This window comes from Ictalurus furcatus, chromosome 28, assembly GCF_023375685.1.
Source record: "Ictalurus furcatus strain D&B chromosome 28, Billie_1.0, whole genome shotgun sequence".
Classification (NCBI taxonomy): domain Eukaryota; kingdom Metazoa; phylum Chordata; class Actinopteri; order Siluriformes; family Ictaluridae; genus Ictalurus; species Ictalurus furcatus.
The window spans coordinates 8,419,178-8,441,971 of record NC_071282.1 but is presented as its reverse complement, the minus strand read 5'-3'; the positions used below and the strand labels follow the sequence as shown (position 1 = coordinate 8,441,971).

General features: G+C 38.4%; 1 protein-coding gene across 4 annotated transcripts in view; it reads right to left on the bottom strand.

Moving 5' to 3' along the window:
• The window catches only part of mcc (MCC regulator of WNT signaling pathway), a 155,665-nt gene extending 133,243 nt beyond the window's left edge, over positions 1-22,422 (bottom strand). For all 4 annotated transcript variants that reach the window (XM_053618037.1, XM_053618035.1, XM_053618039.1 and 1 more), the window contains exon 1: positions 22,113-22,422. In XM_053618037.1, the coding sequence (XP_053474012.1) occupies positions 22,113-22,163 (51 nt within the window). In that variant the 5' untranslated portion in view covers positions 22,164-22,422. The remainder of the gene's footprint in view (positions 1-22,112) is intronic.
• Between the last annotated feature and the right edge of the window lie 372 nt (positions 22,423-22,794).

Genomic DNA, 22,794 nt, shown 5'->3' with positions numbered 1-22,794 from the left:
GGAGGGTCTTTGGGTCTCTTTCCATTAGTGCTGCAACAACTAATCGATAAAATCTACAATAATCAATAATGAAAATCATTGTCAACGAATCTCATTATCGATTAGTTGGTCTGCACGCGGTACATTTACTCATTACGTTACTTCTGTTCCAAAAACACGCTTCGGAGAGTAAATACTAAAAGTTGTGTCCCAAATGACATACTATACACTTACACTACGCACTACATACTCTACCTTCTAGTGCAGTGTTTCGCCGGACCCCTAGTGGTCAGTTGTGTAATTGTAGGGGGTCTGTTTTAAAAATGTTTAAATAATATTTTTTTGTTAAATGTATCAAAATATATTCAAATGAGATGTTTTAAAATTACTGCGATGGACTGGCACCCTGTCCAGGGTGTACCCCGCCTTGTGCCCAATGCTCCCTGGGATAGGCTTCAGGTTCCCCCATGACCCTGAAGAAGGAGTAAGCGGTAGAAGATGGATGGATGGATGGATGTTTTAAAATTAATCAATTTGGTTATTCCTGTACATTCACAAATATCACGTTAGCTGAGCTGACAATCGTTCACTGATGGATTTATTTTCAATTTATTTACAAATGAAATGATAATTTGCAAAAACCTATGAGTGGTAGACAAAGTTCAAGTGTCACATTGATGGATAAAATAAACAAAAGATAATTCAGAGAGTCAAATTAAATGTCACACCAACAATAAAATGTAATTGAACCTGGTATTTGTACCATTAGTATTTGGACTGTTTGAAATATGCTAGTGGTCCAGAGCTCACAAAAGGTTGAGAACCACTGGCCTACTATGAATTTTAGAAAAGTAATATCGTCTCATGTGGAACACTCAAATGGAACACAGTTTTATTTTTTTACCACCCGGAAGTATAAGCTGCTTCCTAGTCAGTGGCACATGACATCATACGCACGTAATGTGATGCTGCCAGCTTTAGCGGATACCCAGAGTCACCGACAATGACTTTCTTCTGTTTACTGTTTGTCAATGTTACCTTTCATTCCCAACATGACCACAGTCACCATCAGATGGCAGCGTAATCATCAAGTGACAGCGGAAAAAAGTGTGCGACCTCCAAGGCAGGGGTGCATTTTATATTAAACACCCTGAAGATCAAATTTTACAAAGCAGAGTTTGTGTAGCACGGACACACAACAGTGATGCACGAGCACAAACTCACGTTTATATCCAAAAAGCTCCACTGTGTTCAAGGGGTTGGGGAAACTGGTGCGAGTTGCTTAAAAGGTTTAGTTTAATTCCAGTTTATTGTCATTATATGGTATATTTGCGCGCTTGTATTGTAACTTCTGTCATTTATTATAACGAAGTGATCTGTTAGTAACGAGGCCGCATTGCTCCTTACTCGCAGTGTAGACGCGGTGATAAACAGTGCGAGTGCAAGTAAGATCTGTAATGTCTAATTAAAACACTATGATCAAAAGTAAAACAATATGATTAAAGATAGTGAGTAACAGAAACCATAAGGTGAAGTGAAAGGCAGTTTTTTTTTTATTAATTCAGGACTGTAGTTTAATTCAGTCCTTTTTTTGTATCCATAAAAAGTAATAATAAATGAAAAGGCCGAACAAATTTGACCGAACAATGACGTGTTTGATGATGCGACCAAGTAGCCTAGCAACCAGAGTGAGACGCGCGAAGCTTTAATTGCAGCAAACATGTCGGCAGTGTGGAAGCATTTTAAAGTGTCAGAGAAAGATGTAAGAATGGCCGTTAAAGAAGTAGGCATATGTCTAGGACAATTATTAATTTGTTGTGGGTCCATCCACTTTTTTGCACTCTTGTCAATGTACTTTTTTGTTGTAGGCTACAGGGTGTTACATTCTTTCAGCAGTCAGTTGTAGGCCTAACATATATTCCTGAAGAGGAATAAAGATAAATCTGTAATGGGATCATTATTCCGCTTTTTTCTATCTGTGAAGTTATTTTTATATTTGGTACTTTAAGTCCTCCCCCAGTCATATGGTAAATACAGTAGGGACAAACATAACCGAGGATTTATTTTTATTCCATATAAATGTTGTGAATGTTTTCTTGAGTGTAGAGAAGAAAATGGCTATTAGTGGAAGTGGAATGGACTGAAAAAATATAAAAATTTGGGTAGAATTTATGCATCCTATAATAGAAATGGGCTATGCATTCCATCTCTCAAGTGAGTCTATGACTGACTTTACTAGTGGGTCGTAATTAATTGAGATAGTTTCTTTTATATTGGGGGTTATCTTAATTACTAAATATGTCAATCCTTCAGGAGAGCAGAAGAATTGCATACAGGTTGAAGAGTTTCTCCTTTCATCCACATTCAATAATAACAAGGCACTTTTATTATTAGTAATTTTGTAGCCTGAAAATTCTCCAAAAACTGATAGTGTGTTATTAAGTGCCTGGATAGAAGCTTCCAAGTTTGTGAGAAATACTACAATATCATCTGAAAACAAAGATAAGCGATGTTCCTGCTCACCTATTGTTATGCCTTTTATAACTGGACTGCTCCGTATTGCCATTGCAAGGGGTACTATTGCAAAGAAAAATAACAGGGGAGACAACGGACACCCTTGATGCATACCTCTACTTCGACTAAAAGGTTTAGAAATTTGGTTATTTGTTATTACGTCTGCCTGTGGATCATTATAAAGTAACCTGATCCATTTAAAACAGTGGTTCTTAACCGGTGGGGGGGTGTGGAGAGATCGGAAGGGGGGCACAAAATTTTTATTTAGAATTCACAGACATTGCATCATTTGGGTCCTTGGTGTATTTTATTGCTTTTCAAACAGGATGTGCATAAATTGAAAAACTCCGCGTTCTCTCTCCTTCTGTATTTTCTTTTTGCTGGGGAGAAGTGGAGTTTAGCCTGCCTTTTATCTAGCTGTCAGTGCAGACCAGTGTTGCCAACCTAGCAACTTCTCAGATCCCTTTAGCGCCTTTTTTTTTTGCAAAAAAAACAAAGAAAAACAAAGCACCTAGCGACTTTTTGGACAAACCTTAACGACAAATGTCACCAGTACTGTCTTGCAAGTGGGAGGTCTTGTTTTCCCGCTGCACTCTCACCTCTCTGTACATCTGCTCTGTTCATTGAGGGGCTGAGAGCCGGAGATTTAACAATCAGTACGTTTACATGGACAACAATAATCCAATATCAACCTGATTAAGACAATACTCTGATTAAGAAACTACCATGTAAAGAGCAATTTTTAATTACCTTAATTTGACTAAAGTCATACTCGAAGTAAACACACATAGAATTAAGACATGGAGTCCTCCTGTTTTAGTCACATTATCGACATGCATTACAGACATGTAAACACCTTAATCACACTATTAATGTCATGTAGGAGTTTTCACCGCATTTTGCAACAGGACACGATCACACACGGCAGTGCTCAACTGTTTGACGGCAAACAGGAGAGCACGGCTGCATCCGAAACACACCTGCTATATAGTAGGCGAAATACATGTGTTTCGGCTACTATATAGTAGGTACATACGCGGTTTGGGACGCAGCCCATGGCTTCAAGCAGTCACCTATTAGCACGTATAGCATGACAATTAACTGCATATGAAGCTTTCGTAAAATAAAAATAAACACCCAAAACCATACACGGTACCATAACGAAGACGAACTGTATGTTAATACGTGAAATTCTGGAGGGAACGTCGGACGGCGTGGCACGGTGACGTAATGATGTGTGCCACTAATCGATCTATGATCTACATCATGTAAAACGGGAACATGAAAGGAGGATTCTAAAAGCAACTCATGTAAACACCTTAAATCACAGTATTATCTTATTCAGAATAAGGTCAGTAATTAGATTACTGCTATCCATGCTAGCCTTTCATCCCAATTTACATCATTCACACGTGAATGTTTTTAGAACGCAAGACGAATATAATGCAACATGTTTTACATGTAAAATAGTCCACGTTATTGCAGCCTAGTTCTCTTGTTCAAAGTAGTTATAGTGTTCAAAAACATTTTTGGTCATGTCCCATACCTGTTTGTTATATAGTTTTATAAGTCATAAAAGTTATGGAAAAATAATCTAAAAAAAAACAAAAACCAAAAAAAATCTCTATCAAAAACAGATTTACACATACACACATTTTATATATATGTGTGTGTGTGTTTTTTTTATATATATAAATATATATATATATATATATATATATATATATATATATATATATATATACACACACACACACACACACACATACACACACACGGTATCAAACAAAAGTGAGTACACCCCTCACATTTTTATAAATATTTGATATCTTTTCATGTGACAACACTGCTGAAGAAATGACACTTTGCTATAATGTAAAGTAGTGAGTGTACAGCTTGTGTAACAGTGTAAATTTGTTGTCCCCTAAAAATAACTAAACACACGGCCATTAATGTCTAAACCGCTGGCAACAAAAGTGAGTACACCCCTAAGTGAAAATGTCCAAATTGGGCCCAATTATCCATTTTCCCTCCCCGGTGTCATGTGACTTTTTAGTGTTACAAGGTCTCAGGTGTGAATGGGGAGCAGGTGTGTTATATTTGGTGTCATCGCTCTCACACTCCTTCATACTGGTCACTGGAAGTTCAACATGGCACCTCATGGCAAAGAACTCTCTGAGGATCTGAAAAAAAGAATTGTTGCTCTACATGAAGATGGCCTAGGCTATAAGAAGATTGCCAAGACCCCGACACTGAGCTGCAGCACGGTAGCAAAGACCATACAGTGGTTTAACAGGACAGGTTCCACTCAGAACAGGCCTCGCCATGGTCGACCAAAGAAGTTGAGTGCACGTGCTCGGCGTCATATCCAGAGGTTGTCTTTGGGAAATAGACATATGAGTGCTGCCAGCATTGCTGCAGAGGTTGAAGGGGTGGGGGTGGGGGTGTCAGCCTGTCAGTGCTCAAACCATACGCCGCACACTGCATCAAATTGGTCTGCATGGCTGTCATCCCAGAAGGAAGCCTCTTCTAAAGATGATGCACAAGAAAGCCCGCAAACAGTTTGCTGAAGACAAGCAGACTAAGGACATGGATTACTGGAACCATGTCCTGTGGCCTGATGAGACCAAGATAAACTTATTTGGTTCAGATGGTGTCAAGCGTGTGTGGGGGAAACCAGGTGAGGAGTACAAAGACAAGTGTGGTGGTGGGAGTGTCATGGTCCAGGGCTGCATGAGTGCTGCCGGCACTGGGGAGCTACAGTTCATTGAGGGAACCATGAATGCCAACATGTACTGTGACATACTGAAGCGGAGCATGATCCCCTCCCTTCAGAGACTGGGCCGCAGGGCAGTATTCCAGCATGATAACGACCCCAAACACACCTCCAAGACGACCACTGCCTTGCTAAAGAAGCTCAGGGTGAAGGTGATGGACTGGTCAAGCATGTCTCCAGACCTAAACCCTATTGAGCATCTGTGGGGCATCCTCAGACAGAAGGTGGAGGAGCACAAGGTCTCCAACATCCACCAGCTCCGTGATGTCATCATGGAGGAGTGGAAGAGGACTCCAGTGGCAACCTGTGAAGCTCTGGTGAACTCCATGCCCAAGAGGGTTAAGGCAGTGCTGGAAAATAATGGTGGCCACACAAAATATTGACAGTTTTTCTTAGGGGTGTACTCACGGTTTAGACAGGTTTGTTGCCAGCGGTTTAGACATTAATGGCTGTGTGTTGAGTTATTTTGAGGGGACAGCAAATTTACACTGTTATACAAGCTGTACACTCACCACATTGTAGCAAAGTGTCATTTCTTCAGTGTTGTCACATGAAAAGATATAATCAAATATTTACAAAAATGCGAGGGGTGTACTCACTTTTGTGAGATACTTTATATAGATAGATAGATAGATAAATAGATAGATAGTTAGAGAGAGAGAGAGAGAGAACAGGTAATCATTATACCTGGTCTCCTCCAATGGGAGGGGGGGCGGGGGGACACATGATAGGGAAGGCTTGGGGGGCTTTAGTAAGCAAAAGGTTAAGAACCTCTGATTTAAAATATCCATCACCCAGTCCAAATATCTTAAGTGTCTCCAAAAGGTACCCCCATTCAATCCTGTCAAAGGATTTTTGCATCCAATGACAGGACTGCATGGTCCTTGGCATTTTTTTTCTTATATAATATATTCAAAACTACATATGTTATGGAAAGTTTGCCTTCCAAGTACAAACCCATTTTGGTCATTCATATTGAGCGTCGGTATATACATATACACACACACACACACACACACACACACACACACATATATATATATATATATATATATATATATATATATATATATATATATATATATATATATATATATATATATATATATAAATAAATGTTTAAATTCTCCTAGCTAAGGCCTTACAAAGTATTTTAGCGTCACATTAAAGATATGGGCCTACAGGATGAAATTTCATTGGAGGGTTTGCTCGGCTTTAATATAAGAGTTATTAATGCTGATCTCAATGAAGGAGGCAGTATTCCTTTTTCAAATGACTCATTACACATTTCAAGTAGGTGTGGCATAAGCTTCCCTGCAAACATTTTGTTAATTTCTACTGTCAGGCCATCAGGCCCAGGGGCTTTTCCACTACTCATGCTCTGAAATGCCTCTAGCAGTTCTTCAGTGTTTAGATTTTTTTCCCAGATTACATCTCGTCTACTCTAATAATTGTAGTTTATCTAAAAAAAATAATAAAAATAAAACTATCCTGCCTTTCTAAAGTGTCAGTGTATTATGATTTGTACAGATTTTCATAATATAATTTAAAGACATTATTTCCACTGGATTGACAATCTCCTTTCCATTCTCGAGAGCAACTGCATTGATGCCTCTGTCGGTTTGTATTTTTTTAATTCTCCATGCAAATATATTTTTTTTAACTGTTTTTTCTCCCTGATTATTTTAAGATTATTAAGATTATATATTTTAAGAATATATTAAGATTATTTTAACCACATTAAATTCTTAGGTATTTTACTACTCGTAAATTATAGTGGGCTTTTAATACAATAAGTTCTTTTTGCTTTAAGAGGTCGCTACATCTAAAGAAATGTTGCTCTAATACTTTAATTAGCTTTTCCAGATTTTCTAATTGTGCAAAATGTTTCATACTTGTATAGCTTAATATTTTAGTTTAGTAATAGTTTGGGTGACTGTGGCTCAGATGGTAGAGTGGGTTGTCCCATAGGGTTGGCGGTTCAATTCCAATTACTTCGGTACCAACATTCTTAAAACATGACAGTACTTGTTTTTCTGCAGTAGCGTAGGTACCACTGGTAATGAAGGTACCATTGGTAATGAAGGTACCAAGGTTGCAATTCTTCCAGAACTGACGGGGGCAGCAAATACAAGAACGTGTTTTAGTCTGTCCACAGGTTGAAAAGTAGAAGAACATCTACAAGCACACGGGAAAAACTACAGAAGATGGCGAAGTTCAACTTCACATCGTTATTCCTAAATTACCCCCGTCCCAACTTTTTTGAATCAATTTCAAAATAAAAGTTTACCTTCAAAAAACTATGCAGTTGATTAGGTAAAACATCAAATGCCTTGTCTTTATACGTTTTTTTGTTTAAATACAAGTCAAAGTACATTTAAAAATCACTCCTCTTTGTTTTTATTAGCATTTTCCATACTGTCCCAACTTTTTCAGAATTGGGGTTGTACATGCTACATTGTTACAATGGAAAAAATACTGGAAACTGGTTATGAATTGGCTGAAGCTACAATCTCTAGTATTGGCATTTAATTTAGTTTTGATTTTGTTAATTAATTACCCATTTACAAGGTCAGGAATGCTTGCAAAACTGAAGCTGGTACTGTAAATAAATGTAAGGACTTATTAGCTATAACTAATCTCATTATAAAGTTTAAATAAAACTATAAACCACGTGCATGTGCTCTGTGGTGAAAAGCAGCGGAGATACTTCATGAATTCCTTCATAGAGATGTAACCCTGATAAACACCACATCATGCCTTTCTTAATTTAAATCTCCATTCATGTTTTGAGAAGATATTCACAGCTTTATCTGTTTGGCAGCACAGACAAGGGAAGCTTAGATACATCAAAGAAAGATGTTTTGTTTCTGTGCTTCGAAGTCAGACACCAGGTTATTAAGATAAAAAGGAAACACATAATGAAATACAACACATTTGATCTTAAAGCTACAGACTACAATCTTCCGGCTGACATTTAAATCCAGACATATCGGACTTGATGGACACCACGATAGTTGGAATTTATTGGTGATTTCCAATACTATTGTCAATTGTCCCAAGTCTAGTGGAATCTAAATTGATTTGTGTTCTGGTTTATTTATGCTTAGATTAGATTAGATTAGGATGAATGCCTATGAGAGCAGGCCACAATCACTCCCACAACACAAATAGCTACACTTAGCCATGCAGCCCCACAAACTAATCAAGACTTAGCTAGAGACACAATTGAAAACTGTGAATCAGTTTGAAATGGTCAATTTATTATGTCTAGTTAAAGCAAACACCTCTTTGTAAAAAGCCCCTTGTATTAATTGTAATTTAAAATTTAAACAATTCCTTTAAGGCAAAAACATAAAATTCTGAAAATTTAAATAAAACAGTATGCCATTTATACAATTAAATACTACAGGAGCTCCTAGGCTCATCAGTGCAGAAGAATACATACTTCAACCATTGTTTATATGTATTATTGCTGAAACACACTAACTTTATATATATATATATATATATATATATAAAAAAAATGTGATATGATGGCAGTAGCTTGTTCACCAAATGCTTCTCTTGCCTTTAACACTTCTTATGTTAAAACACCATGTTGAACATTGCCCAGAACAGTTCAGCTCTGGATACTCTGGTGAAAGGCTTATAGTAATAGTCTGAAGTTTCAAGACTCCTGGTTGTTTGTGTGAGGCTCCTTATGCTGGAATGTCACTCTTTTCCTTCCTGACAGGATGGGAAAGGATTGTGTATGTACTCGTGTGTCAGCATGGGTTTGGTCTTCTGCTGGACAATGTCCCTCCAAAAAGGGACAGCTTTGTATACTAAATTTCTAAGCATTTTTAAAAAATGTTCATAATTCTAGCTATATCAGCTCTATATAAAATGTTATTGGGGAAATTGTAATTATTGTAATGTAATATTTTAATTAAAAATTTAAATTACCAACCTTTAAATAAGTTGAATGAAATGATTAAAATCTTAATTACAGTAGAGAACAATAATAATCAATGACTTGGAAGGATTATTTCTGAAGAGTTTGGCTTCTTGAAGTAATAACCAAACTGGTTAGCACTGGTTGATGTTACACCATTCTCTCATTATGATCTCAGATGAGATCAATTCTTCTGCACTGATAAGCCTAGGAGCTCCTGTATTTAACTGTATAAATGGCATACTGTTTTGTTTTATTTTTCAGAATTTTATGTTTTTGCCTTAAAGGAATTGTTTAAATTGTAAATTACAATTACTACAAGGGGCTTTTTTCAAAGAGGTGTTTGCTTTAACTAGACCTAATAAATTGACCATTTGAAACTGATTCACAGTTTTCAATTGTGTCTCTAGCTAAGTTTTGATTAGTTTGTGGGGCAATGCAGTTGCTAAATTGATTTCCAAATTAATGCAGTTGGAAAATGATCTGGAATCATTCTCACCAATCCTAACCTGGGTTTAAAAAGCTCATCATTGATAAGCCCGAGCCACCATTTTTGGAGAGACAACTTCTCTCTTTTAATGATCAATGATCTCTCTATTAACTTGCCACTCTTTTAAGGTCCATCCCAGGTGTCCATTAGACCCAGAGAGCACAAACAAAGTCTGGTGAAGTCCTTTTGCATTGGATGTATATACACTCATCTTACATTCTTCCAGTTGCTGTTATCAGGGGCGTAGCAATTACAACCCTCACAATATTTATACCATGATCAACTGAAACATATGTAGAATTAATTTATTTTGTAACATTATTGGTGTTCCGAATCGACTTAGTTTGTAATAATAAAACAGATAATACTAAAAGCTCCCCTCCGTTGTGCAAAGTTGGTAACACCAAACTACTGCCTCACAACACAACGCTTGATTTCTGGCTTTGACTGGGAGAGCACAGATAGCTTTGAAGATGAAGAGAAGCGCTGCCGAACAGACTATTTTGTATTGCCGGTCAGAGAGGGACAGTAAAAAATATCAAATGTATTCAGGCAGTAGGATAATATGGTGTAAGCTAGCTAAGAGCACTCCACAAATATCGTAGCTAGCTAGCTAGCTAATTCATTGCAATATATTTGTAACTATCAATATAATTTAGATAAGTTATAAAGATAAAAGGCTACTACTCTTGATTTTTCTCATAATCTCTAGCAGCAGCCCTGGAACCCACCACAGCCATTCCCCATGTCATGTTCTCCAAGATGGGGCTGCAGGACAACCCAGAAGCCTTTATAAAACTCTTCGAGCGTGCTGCAGAAGTGGTCCGCTTGCTGTCACTCCTGTCAGGGGAAGCCCAGTTCTCGGCACAACAGCCTGGCGATTGTATTTGGGCTTCATAAAAGTTGTGTTCATTTGTGAAAAGTATCTTAATGGACAAAACGTGTTAATATTGTAAACTTTTGTTGATCACAAAGCTTATTTTTTGCAATAATCCAAAAGCCTAAAATCGTATTGAGTTTTTGTCGAGGGAACCAGCATGATGCCAACTTCCGGGTTCTGGTACAAAATTATGTCATCCCTGGACCACTCTATTGGGTGATTTGGCTGTGTAAACACTGCTATTGTCTTTTCTGCATAGGCCTGAATTGTTTTCATTTGGTTGCATATTGTTATTTGATGTGGAATGTTATATGTATGTGGAATTTGGGGCATGCTTGCGTGCGGGTTTGTGCATGGAGGGTGGCACTGGAGTGAGTGGTAAGGATCTATACCTGTGTGGGATTTTTCTAACAAGTGTTTTGCGTTTCAGTGAACGGCAGCAAGGATACAGAGGGGAGAGACAAGAGCCATGGGAGAGAGAGCTCAGCAGAACAGAGCCATCTGTGTGCATTAGGGATGCACCGAAATTTTGGCCGCCAAAAATTTTCGTCCAAACATGACATTTTCATTTTTTGTCCAAAACATGTTATCACGGCGCTACCCAGCAAAGGGCAATCAGGTCAGCAGTTTGGAAATACTTAAAAGTTTCTGATAAGGACATCAAATTTGCTATCTGCAGTGTTTGTTCCGTAGAAATTTCAAGAGTGGGTAAGGTGCCAAACCACTTTTCCATGACAGGTTTGATACACCACCTGAAAACACGACATCCCGTTCTATATGCAGAGTACAGCAAAACAACAACAGAATAGAGGCCCTCTGCATTCTGTGTTCTGCCTGTTGTGTTCATTAAAATGATTGTGTAGCATATTTAAACTTTTGTATTTGCAAGATGCTAGCCTAGGGCTGCTAAGTTCATTACTTGGCGGCTGTTTTGCATCTCATAATAGTTAACGTTACATTATTTGGATTAAAAAAAAATCTGTTAAATTGGATTGTTACAGAACTGAATGAAGAATAATATATTTAATATTGTTTTTGTTTTGGTGTGTTAATTTCAATAAAAGTGTGGATTTTATTGGTTTGTAGCTTTTCAATTCAGATTCATTAAATTAATTTAAAAAGTCTAATATTAACACAATTATACAAAAAAAACTTTTACAATGGATTTTTTAAAAAATATACATTTTTGGTTTTCGGCCAAGTACATCCTGAATTTTAATGTCTTGTGATGTCTTGTTTACGTTATCCCTCTTTGATTACGTTTAGTATCTAAACCCCTCCTATGTCTTTGTTCAGTGCGAAGTATTGTGTGTTTCTGTGTCTTCTGCCGGACCCGTACCAAGCCTTGATCTTTGTTCTGTGTCTGATGGTTTGGATCCTGTTTTGCCCGCACGTTTGAGTGTCATCTATGCCCTTTTTGTTTTTGACTACGTTTTTAAATAAAGCTCTTAACTGCACTTGTATCTGTCTCCAACTCCATTACATGACAGAATACTTCGCCAATAACATGGATGCAGCAGGAGAGCGAAGGGAGCGTCACGCCGGCATTTATTCTGTGCGATTTCCCCAGTGGCTTGGCCTGGATGTCCCAGCTCCCTTCGAGGGTTTTGAAAGCCCTCTGAAGGGATATTTTCTCCAGTGCTAATTTTTATTTTTTGAGAGCTCCAGCCAGAGGGTAACGTGGTGACCTCATCTCCAGAGCTCCAGCCTAAGACCCACGAGGTGGTTTCCCCTGCCGGGCTCCAGCCGGAGGTCAACATGGCGACCTCATCTCCAGAGGTCCAGCCGGAGACCAACGAGGTGGTCTCCCCTGCAGAGCTCCAGCAGGAGGTCAACTTGGCGACCACAGCTCCAGAGCTCCAGCCTGAGATCCACGAGGTCAGAGTCAAAATTATTTATATAGCACATTTAAAACAACATGAGAGTTGAACAAAGTGCTACACATCATGCATAATAAGAAATGCATTAAAGGAGACCCATTACAACCCTTTTTATAAAATTTAATCTAAGTCTCAGGTTTCCCCAGAATGTGTGTGTGAAGTTTCAGCTCAAAATACCCCACGGATCATTTACCATGCTGTAAATGCCCGTTTTTTGGGTGGAAGCAAAAACACGCTGTTTTTGTGTGCATCTCCTTAAATGCAAGTGAGGTGCTGCTCCCCGCCCCCTTTCCGGAAGAGGGCTGTGCCTTTACAGCTCGTGCTTCAGATACTACGGCAACAACAATTAAGGAGAACCAAAATGACTGACACCATAAATACAGCCCTATATATATGAACCAGAACCAGACACTGATGAAGGAGAGACTCCGGCAGAAGTAACAACTGTGAGAATGAACCAGGATGTTTCTGAATGGTTACTCCGTGAATACAATCATAGACAATGGTAACTAGCCGCATTAGCCATGGAATCCATTAACAAGCACATTCAGAAAGGTGATTTGCAATCATTCACAAAATATAATTACTTCTTCCAGATGTAAAGCTGGATCACAAACAGTTGGTACTGATCCATGCTTGAGAATGAAATTTTTAGCAAATCCTATGTATTGACCCTCATTCACAAAGCAGTCTGGTTTAAAATGATTCGCATAAACATTTAGCTATTTTTTGGGCCACATTTCCTTCAAAAATAAAACTACTCCACTGCGTCTTCAGTGGCTCTGATACCGGGAGTACATGAAGACTCTCATGTTAATTTTTACAGCCAACAACAGAACACTTACAATGCTTCCGAAGCTGAGACATTCTTCTCATCACTGTAGCTGCTCCAGCGCGGACTGTGTGCAGCTCACTCAGGGGAGGATGTATGCTAATAGGGCAGAGTCAGTCACCAGTCGGGCAGAGCCTGTACATAATAAAAACCTCAAAGCTGGTATAAACATCAACTGGTAGATGCCTGCATTTGAACGAATCCTTAAAAACAGCAATGCCCCCACCCCGATTAGAGGTTCTAGGGCAGCAAAGATAGTTGAAGTTTACAGGAGAGTTCAGAAAGGGGGCCTAGTTCATCAGGCCAGGTTTGAATGATGAATAAAAAGTCCAACTTACTAGTTGAGAAGAAGTCATTTAGTAGAAACGTTTTGTTCAATATTGATCTCGCATTTATCAGTGCTGTTTTAATTGGCAATGTTCTACTCTCTTACAGTTAGGGACTGCACAAGATTTTTGGTAGGAACCGTAAGAGATTCATGTTTGTGCCTCACTGAGACGCGCAGTGAAGCCGAGTCGGTCACTCTATGGTCCACATAGCAGGGATATATCCAGGTGAGACAGTGGTGGTGGTCTGTATAGAGCAGGGGTGTCCAATCTTATCCGGAAAGGGCCGGTGTGGCTGCAGGTTTTCATTCCAACCAAGCAGGAGCCACACCTGACTCCACCTGTTTAATCAGTTGATCTTGGCTTTCAGTAGAATCAGGTGTAGTTCCTGCTTGGTTGGAATGAAAACCTGCACCCACACCGGCCCTTTCTGGATAAGACTGGACACCCCTGGTATAGACCAAGCACCACGGTGGACATAACGTGGGTGACGAAGTATCTGTATATGTGCAGACTACACGCGCACTTCACACATGCGCACTACAAGTCTCTCGCAGCTTGTTTCTCCGTACTTGTCTGTACGGAGAAACAGCGTTTTGTTTTTTTTGCAAAGCTTACACACAACGGTGTTCTGATGTTGGTCACACAAAGCGAATCCAAAAAACTGCCACACTGGCGAGCTGACATGTCCTTTATCTGCAGGCACAGCACTCATTATCGCATGTGTTCATGTGTTCTGATGACACATGGCGATGGCGCAACCGAACCCACACAGATACACAACTTGTTATTAGCTGTTTGCTCGTCACTCGCAGCCCACTCCTTTATCAAGGCATATGATTGGCTGTTAATGATCCAGGGACGGCAGACACTTGAGGGTTGTTCATGCAACCAAACGTTATGTGTGTTTACATTTTATCGAGCGCTATACCGAACATTTTTTATATCGTTACCAATAAAGGTGTACCGTCGATAAATACTGATACCGTTTTATCGCCCAGTCCTATTCCCCATGTTTACTGAAAAAGACCTATCTTTCAGTTAAGAGGCAAACCACTTCAAAGCCAGACCCTGGATGACAACCACAGACTCTAGGTGAGTTTAAAAAATACTATTGTTGATGGTATCAAAAGCAGTGCCAAGATCCAATAAAATCAACAAAACACGGGCCCACAGCCCACAGTCGAGTGAGCTCAAAATATCATCAGTTCCTGCCTGAGGCTGACGAGACTACCAAGTCCTGTTCACGCCAGAGGCCAATGAGGCAACCTACCAAGCAATGTTCCTGCCAGAGAAGTGAGATCAAAATATCATATCATAAGTGACCTTTAACAAAGCAGATTTAGTGCTAAGTAAGGATCTGAAGCCTGATTGGAACTTGTCTAGGATATTTAAAGAATTCAAATAAGAGGGTAGCTGTAAATAAACACCTTTCTCCAGCAACTTTGACATGACAGGCAATTTGGAAATAGGCCTATAATTATTGTGTATAGTTGGATCAAGATGAGGTTTTTAAGCAAAGGCTGCACAGTTGCATGTTTAAGGCTAGCTGGCACAACTCCCTTAACTGAAGAGATATTAATAATAATGTCTGTCACAATTGGACTGGCAGTTGAGAATTGTAAATGTGCACACTGAATTGGCAATTTATTCATATCTTGAACATGAATGTTGTGTAACACAAAATTGGTTTTGAGCACACCTGCCATAAAAACCTTGCCATACCAGCCCTTTGGAATCACTATACAGCACTCTTGGACAAAAGTAAATGTGCAGTCCAAAAAAAATGCAGTCATGGCCCACAGACTCTCTAATAAAATGCATCACCACTAATACTGCATTTTTGTTCACATCAGAAGGTGAGTTTTAAGCACTTTATATTAATTGCTTAACAGAGTTGTGTAAATATAGATCTCACTCACAAATAAATCTAATGGGAGCACTTCTGCCTGTGAGTGAAGAATTGTCGTCAAGCGCTGGTGTGGAGATTCGAAGCATGTCGCAAAGGTGACTGATCTTGGACCTCAGTCAGATCTTGTTCAGAGTCATTAGAAAAAACGTTTGCTTTGAAAAAAAACTGGGTTTTGTTGAGCGAACAGGCTAGCTGGCAGTTATTTCACCATCTGTTCTTGTTCAGCACCGGTGTACAACTTGAAAGTGTCATTTCATCTCATAATGTCTCTTAACATTATACCCATTTATTACAGCAACTGACTGCTGACAAACTAAAAATTTCCTTCTGAATTCAGTGAAAAATAATTACATTTTGTCAATGCGCCTGTAATGTTTTGCATTCACTTTGTCTGGCTGTCTGTCTTTTGGCAATATTACTCCAGCTGTAATTTCATATTCATTCTCACATGATAGCAACACCTAGTGTTCAAACTATGTAATTTGTAAACTAATCTGTACACTTTCTTAGTAGTTGGTTCCCTATTAATTAACTTTTTTTCAGGGCTGCAACTAATGAATATTTTCATAAATCGTTTAGTTGGCCAATTATTATTATTATTTTTTTTTTTCGATTGATCAATTAATCTGATTGGGGGGGGGTTGAGGCAAACTTCCAGTACCATTTTTACATTTAATTAAAATAAAATCCACAAATTAAAAACTCACTTTCACTGCAACTTTCAGGTTTCTGTTACTCCCTGCCTTTAGGCATATTGTTTTAATTATGTTTACTTTTGATCATAGTGATCATAGACATTACAGATCTTACTGATCCACTGTATCACCGCGTCTACACTGGGAGTGAGGAGCAACGCGGCCTCGTTACTAACGGATCACTTCTGTTATAATAATTGACAGAAGTCACACTGCAAGCACGCCAATACAGCATATAATGACAATAAACTTAAATTATACTAAATCTTTTAAGCAGCTTGCACCAGTTTCCCCTGCCCCTTACACACAGTGGAGCATTTTGGGCATAAACATAAGTTTGTGCTCGTGCATCACTGTTTGATCTCCGTGGTGTTTAATATAAAATTCCCCCCTGCCTTAGAGGAAGTCCTCTAAGGCAGGGGGGCATTTTATACACACTTTCTTCCTAAAAACTGAAGAACGTCTTTAGTATTTACACTCTGATGCGTGTTTTCAGAACAGAAGCAACGTAGTGAGTAAATGTGCCGCACACAGACCAACTAACCGATAATGAGATTCATTGACAACAATTTTCATAATCGATTATTGTCGATTAGTTGTTGCAGCTCTAGTTATATTCATGAGAGTTTTCATTTTAAATATTGTACACTTATGGAAGAAATGTGTGATCACTCAAATTATAACTGATTTTGTAGGCTAAGTATTTGATCGTTCTCAAAAGGCACAATACCTGGAGATATTGATCATATTTCTCTTTTTCCCCCTTAGTACAGTGTTGTTGTTTTTTTAGAAACGCAATTGTGTGATTTGACCACAAAAAAGCTCCACATTAGTTCAGCTGTTTAGAGTAAAACTATGGTTTTCTGTCCCAAGAAGTACAGTTTCGCTGCAATTTACAGAGTAAAGGTCAAAATAAATTGAAGATAAAAACAATATCATACAAGTTTAAGCTTTTATCTTTGTCTTAACACCACCTCCATCATAGCAAATTTGTCCATAATAGCAGGGGGAACACATCCTGACAGCTGAGAAGTTCTGTTACCACATTTTCAAAATATAACTAGACAGTCATGAAATATGCCTTTCACTTCTGGAATACAACAATCTACAGATAAAAATCGTTTAAAAAAAAAAAAGGCCTTTTGTGCTTTTTTTGCTGTTTGGGGTTGGACCTATCCCATCCCGATGGGGAAACGGAGTTTGACACAAAACCGGCTCACACAGACAGTGCATTCATTTCATTTAATTTTTCAATTTTTCATTTCATTTTCAAGCTCACGGTTGCTAGATATCACTAGAAAAGAAAACTCCAGTTTTCATGTTTTGATTTAATCCCCCAAAAAACGTCTTGTATCAATTTGACATTAAGCTTAGTAGGCTATTTCCTTAGGAGGCTATTGGCCTTCTTTTTCCTAATAACATTTTTATGTTAGTCTACTTTTAATTTAAACTATTGTTTAACATATTGAAAAATAAATATATTATGCTTGTTTATTTATCAATTAACCAACAGTATTTCTCATTGCTATTATTTTAATTCAATTAACAGTGACCATGAGCAGAGAGGTTACGTTTAACTGTTTATGAAAGACCCCCTGATTAAAGCTTAAACAAAAAAAAAAGATATCTGGTATCTGGATCGGTATCGGTCTATCAAGATGGCAAGAAATCAGTATCAGCTGTAAAAATCCTGATCGGTGCATCCCTAATGAACACCATTAAACTAAAGCGCATTGCATCTGGCGGGTAAATGAACTCACCCAGTCACATCCTATGAGATTATTCAGATATATACACAATATACGCAGAGAGGTTCGAGAATTGGCTCCAGCCCAGAACCATGACTTATAGTGTAGCTTTAAATATATTTAAGAGGAGCAGACTTCAAAGACTGAACATTGATGTTTATTGTATTTGTTTAAAATGTGGAACAGGTTAACGGTTGTTTTTTTGCATACAACCTGTAAAATTTACTGAAAATATTAAATTTAGTTTATCAGAAGGTAAAATAATGTGTCATGGCTCACCCTATGAGCCTAAATTCTGTCATAATTGACAAGCTCAAGTTTTCTTATGCCTACTTGTGCAAATACAGTATCTCACATAAGTGAGTACACCCCTCACATTTTTGTAAATATTTGATTATATCTTTTCATGTGACAACACTGAAGAAATGACACTTTGATACAATGTAAAGTAGTGAGTGTACAGCTTGTATAACTGTAAATTTGCTGTCCCCTCAAAATAACTCAACACACAGCCATTAATGTCTAAACTGCTGGCAACAAAAGTGAGTACACCCCTAAGTGAAAATGTCCAAATTGGGCCCAATTAGCCATTTTCCCTCCCCGGTGTCATGTGACTTGTTAGTGTTACAAGGTCTCAGGTGTGAATAGGGAGCAAACAAGAACAGGACTTCCTCTGAAATGTAGAAAAGGACAAGAGACAATCTTACCAGGGAGGCTGCAGGACTATTGGACAAGTATTTGATTGCCCTCTGTGTGTGACAAGCTGTCATATTCTTCACATGTCTGGGCTATGGGGTTGGGTGGCTAAACAGAATCCCTTTCTCACAAAACACATCCAAGCCCAACTAAAATCACCCCAAACCATGTGGCAAAATGTGTTATGGTCTGATGCGACCAATTACAAAAGGTATACTAATTACATTAAAAAAAGCACATCACCAAAAGAACACTATACCCACAATGAAGCATGGTGCTTTAGGGCTTTTCTTCAGCCAGAACTAGGGCATTTATCAAGGTGGAAGGAATAATGAATAGCTGCAAATACCAACAGATTTTAGTGCAAAACCTTCAGATGTCTGCTAGTAAGCTGAAGATAAAAAGGTATTTCATCTTTCAGGATGAAAATGACCAGAAAGCCTACATCCAAATCAACAAAGGAGTGGCTTACTGTAACAAAAATATGATCATTGTTTTTAAATGACCAAGACAGATTCTAGAACTGAATCCTGCTAAAAAAAAAAAAAATCTGTGGTGTGACCTGAAGCAGGCTATGTATGTGATGCCCTCACAGTATTAGTGGTGTTCCTCAAGGCTCCATTCTGGGCCCACTTCTTTTTAATTTATATATGCGGCCATTGGGGAATATTATTAGGGCTCACAATGTCTCTTTTCATTTATATGCTGATGATACCCAGTTGTACATTCCTTTGAAAGCTGGTGGACTGTCTGGATGACATTAAAAATGGTTGACAAATAATTTCCTCTGACTTAGTGAAGACAAAACTGAAATAATTGTTTTTGGCCCCCTGAGATTGAGAGATGGTCTCATTAACGAGCTCCATAATCACTTTCCCTCAATTTCTTCCCAGGTTCGGAACCTTGGCTTCATTCTGGACTCAGAATTATGCTTAACCAAGCAGATAAATTCGGTCGTTAAGACTAGTTTTTATCAACTACGGATTATTTCGAAACTCAAAACATTTTTGTCTTTCCAGGATTTGGAGAAGGTTATTCATGCTTTTATTACTTCTCGCTTATATTACTGTAATTCACTATACTTGGGTCTTCCTCAGTCATCTCTGGCTCGTCTTCAGATGGTTCAGAATGCAGCTGCAAGGCTGTTGACCAGGGCAAAGAAGTTTGATCGTGTCACCCCAATTTTAGCATCACTTCACTGGCTCCCAGTCCGTTTTAGGATTCAGTTTAAGATTCTGATGTTTGTTTTTAAAACTCTTAATAATCAAGCTCCTTCCTATCTCGAGGATCTTCTTAAACCACATTCATCAAACAGATGTCTAAGATCTTCTGATAGGTTTCTTTTGCATGTCCCTCGTTCCCAGTTAAAAACAAAGGGGGATAGAGCTTTTGCTGTTGCTGCCCCCCGTCTATGGAATCAACTGCCACTGGACATCCGCCTTGCACCTTCTATTACCACTTTTAAAAAATAGGCTTAAAACTTATCTCTTCTGCCAGGCTATTTGATCAAATTTTGAATTGTTTAAACAAATTTTTAATCAATTTTTTCTATTGTCCATTGTCTGTTTTTATTTGGTCTATTTCTGTTTCTATGTTATTTTCCTTACTTGTGCAGCACTTTGGTCAGCTTTGCTGTGTGAAACGTGCTATATAAATAAATTTTACTTACTTTTACTTTACTTACTTGGTGGATGTAGAATGTTTTTGTAAGAACACACACACACACACACACACACACACACACATATATATACACACTATATATATATATATATACACACATATACATACATATATACATATACATACATATACATATATATATATATATATATATATATATATATATATATAGCCAAGTCAAGATGTGCCACACTGAGACTCTTACCCAAACAGACTGAGTGATGTTTAGGGGTGTGCACACTTGTGCAACTAGGTTATTGTAAGGTTCCCCTCCTAAAAAAACTTAAGTTTTTCACTTAACATTTTCATACATTTCAATTTCACATTGAGGGTGGAAAAAGTTGGCATGATTCATCTTGGTTTCTTTTTTTTTTAACATTACAAAAACCTGCCATTTTAACAGTATATACAGGGTACAGTGTATACTTTTTATATCCACTGTATTTTGTTGCTGTTTTCAATCTTTGTTAAAGTAAACCAACTGAAAATTATTAGTTTTTTCTATTTAGGTTTAATAGATATAACGGGAACTAAATCTCTATATTACAGCACTGTTTTATAATTACATATATTTATATATATATATATATATATATATATATATATATATATATATATATATATATATATATATATTTATTGTGAGCTATATATGATTTGTCTAGAAATATATTCGTATGTATGTGTTAGTGTAGTTATATTACAAGCAATAGCAATATTTGGGGACGGTATGATAAGATAATCATTAAATAAAATGTTAACGTCTGACCTACGTAAATTTGACGTATTGCCGATGTATGAAAATCTTACAAGCATCTTAAACAGATCGGATTAACATTATTCATAACTCCTAAACATCGCGAATGCGTCTCGTAGACATCGCTGAGAGATGTAGGCCTACTGAAGATGAGCAAACGTCTTAAATCAGAAGTGTTCCAGATGAAAACGCGAACATTTGAACTTATGGGGTCTTGGAGACACTTCCTGCTTGACTGTGAACCGGCGGTTGAACCGCAATGTCCAACTCCGGCTGCAGCAGCATCCGGAAATGTGTCTAACTTACTACGCTAACAGGCTCCAAACAGGCCGTGATAGCCACCCTCAAAATTGAACCAGCTCGGATTGAAGTGGATCTTGACATGCGGCTCAGAGCACCAAATGCGTTCGTTGTTCAGTGCAGTTCCATCCACAAAGTCTTTCACTGAGCCACAGAGCAACGAGACATTAAGTGTGTAGCGTTTGCCTTAGCTAGCATGACTAATCTTCACCGGGTCAACCAGGGCCATATATCTGCGGGATTTATAGTTGAGGGAAGTAGGTATACAAGTTCACGTTGTCTAATCAAACGTTCTCTGAATCAGTCAGTCAAGCTCTTTAAAGTGGTGCTCGCCTTTCTAAAATACGACTGCTGGAATGTTTTCTACGTGTGGAGAACCTGGAGCTCATCAAGAGGCTGGGAATAAAGTGCGCATCATGCTTGGTGCGTGTTGCAGCGTGAGCTCCTAACGTTATAGCCAAACTGTCACAAATTTTAAGGAGAAAAGGCAAAAGAAAGAGAAAGGAAAAGAAATGCGTTAGACAATGGGAGAGTGAGAGCAAGTGGCAAAAGAAGAGTGTGCGGAAACGGCAGTTTCCTGAGGTGCAGTGTTCTGAGCCACTTGGGTCTTAAGTTAGCATGAGTTTCACTAAAGTAAAGTGAATTGAATTAAAGCGAGAGAAAACAACCCCCCAAATACACGCTTCATGTACTGCAACCCGACTCACCTTGCTGTCTGCGTGCTGTCTGCGTGCTCCCGTGACCACTTCCGAGTCCATGGTGTCTTAACTCTACAGTCCAAGTCTAAATCCAAGGGTTTGTATTCCACAGAAAGTATGAACGGCAGCACAGACGGTTTGCTCTTCCGTTTTATCTCCCGCTGCATTTAGGTATTTGCATACAATGAATTCTGAGTCATCTTAGGCTCACCCAGTGATTGCTGTTGGAACAAGAAAGAGACGAGGAGTATCTCCAGGCTACAGCTCCTCACTGCTCATAACTCAGCTCTTTCTGTGTGTGTGTGTGTGTGTGTGTGATTTCGAGTGAAAGTGGGGGAGGGCGTTGTGGGAGAAAAAGGACCTCCCTGGGGCCTCCATGCTTTAAGGGAGAGCTGAACAGAGACAGACCAACGAGCGTGTGTTCATTCGCTGGCCAACTGTCAAAATCCAGTCTGTCAGCTACAGACCTCCAGGAGTGAATAGTATAAGCTTGTCTTACACATAAATCATAAATATATATATATTTTTATATTGTTTGTGTCATAGGATCATTCCTCTTGCCAGAGCTGTGGACAGCTCACACTCATAGTCTTCACTCTTATACACACTTGTCCCTCTCTCTTAATGTTAAATGGTTATTTCAACATTCTCCTGAAGTCAAGTATGGTAACAACACTGATCACAGTTCTAA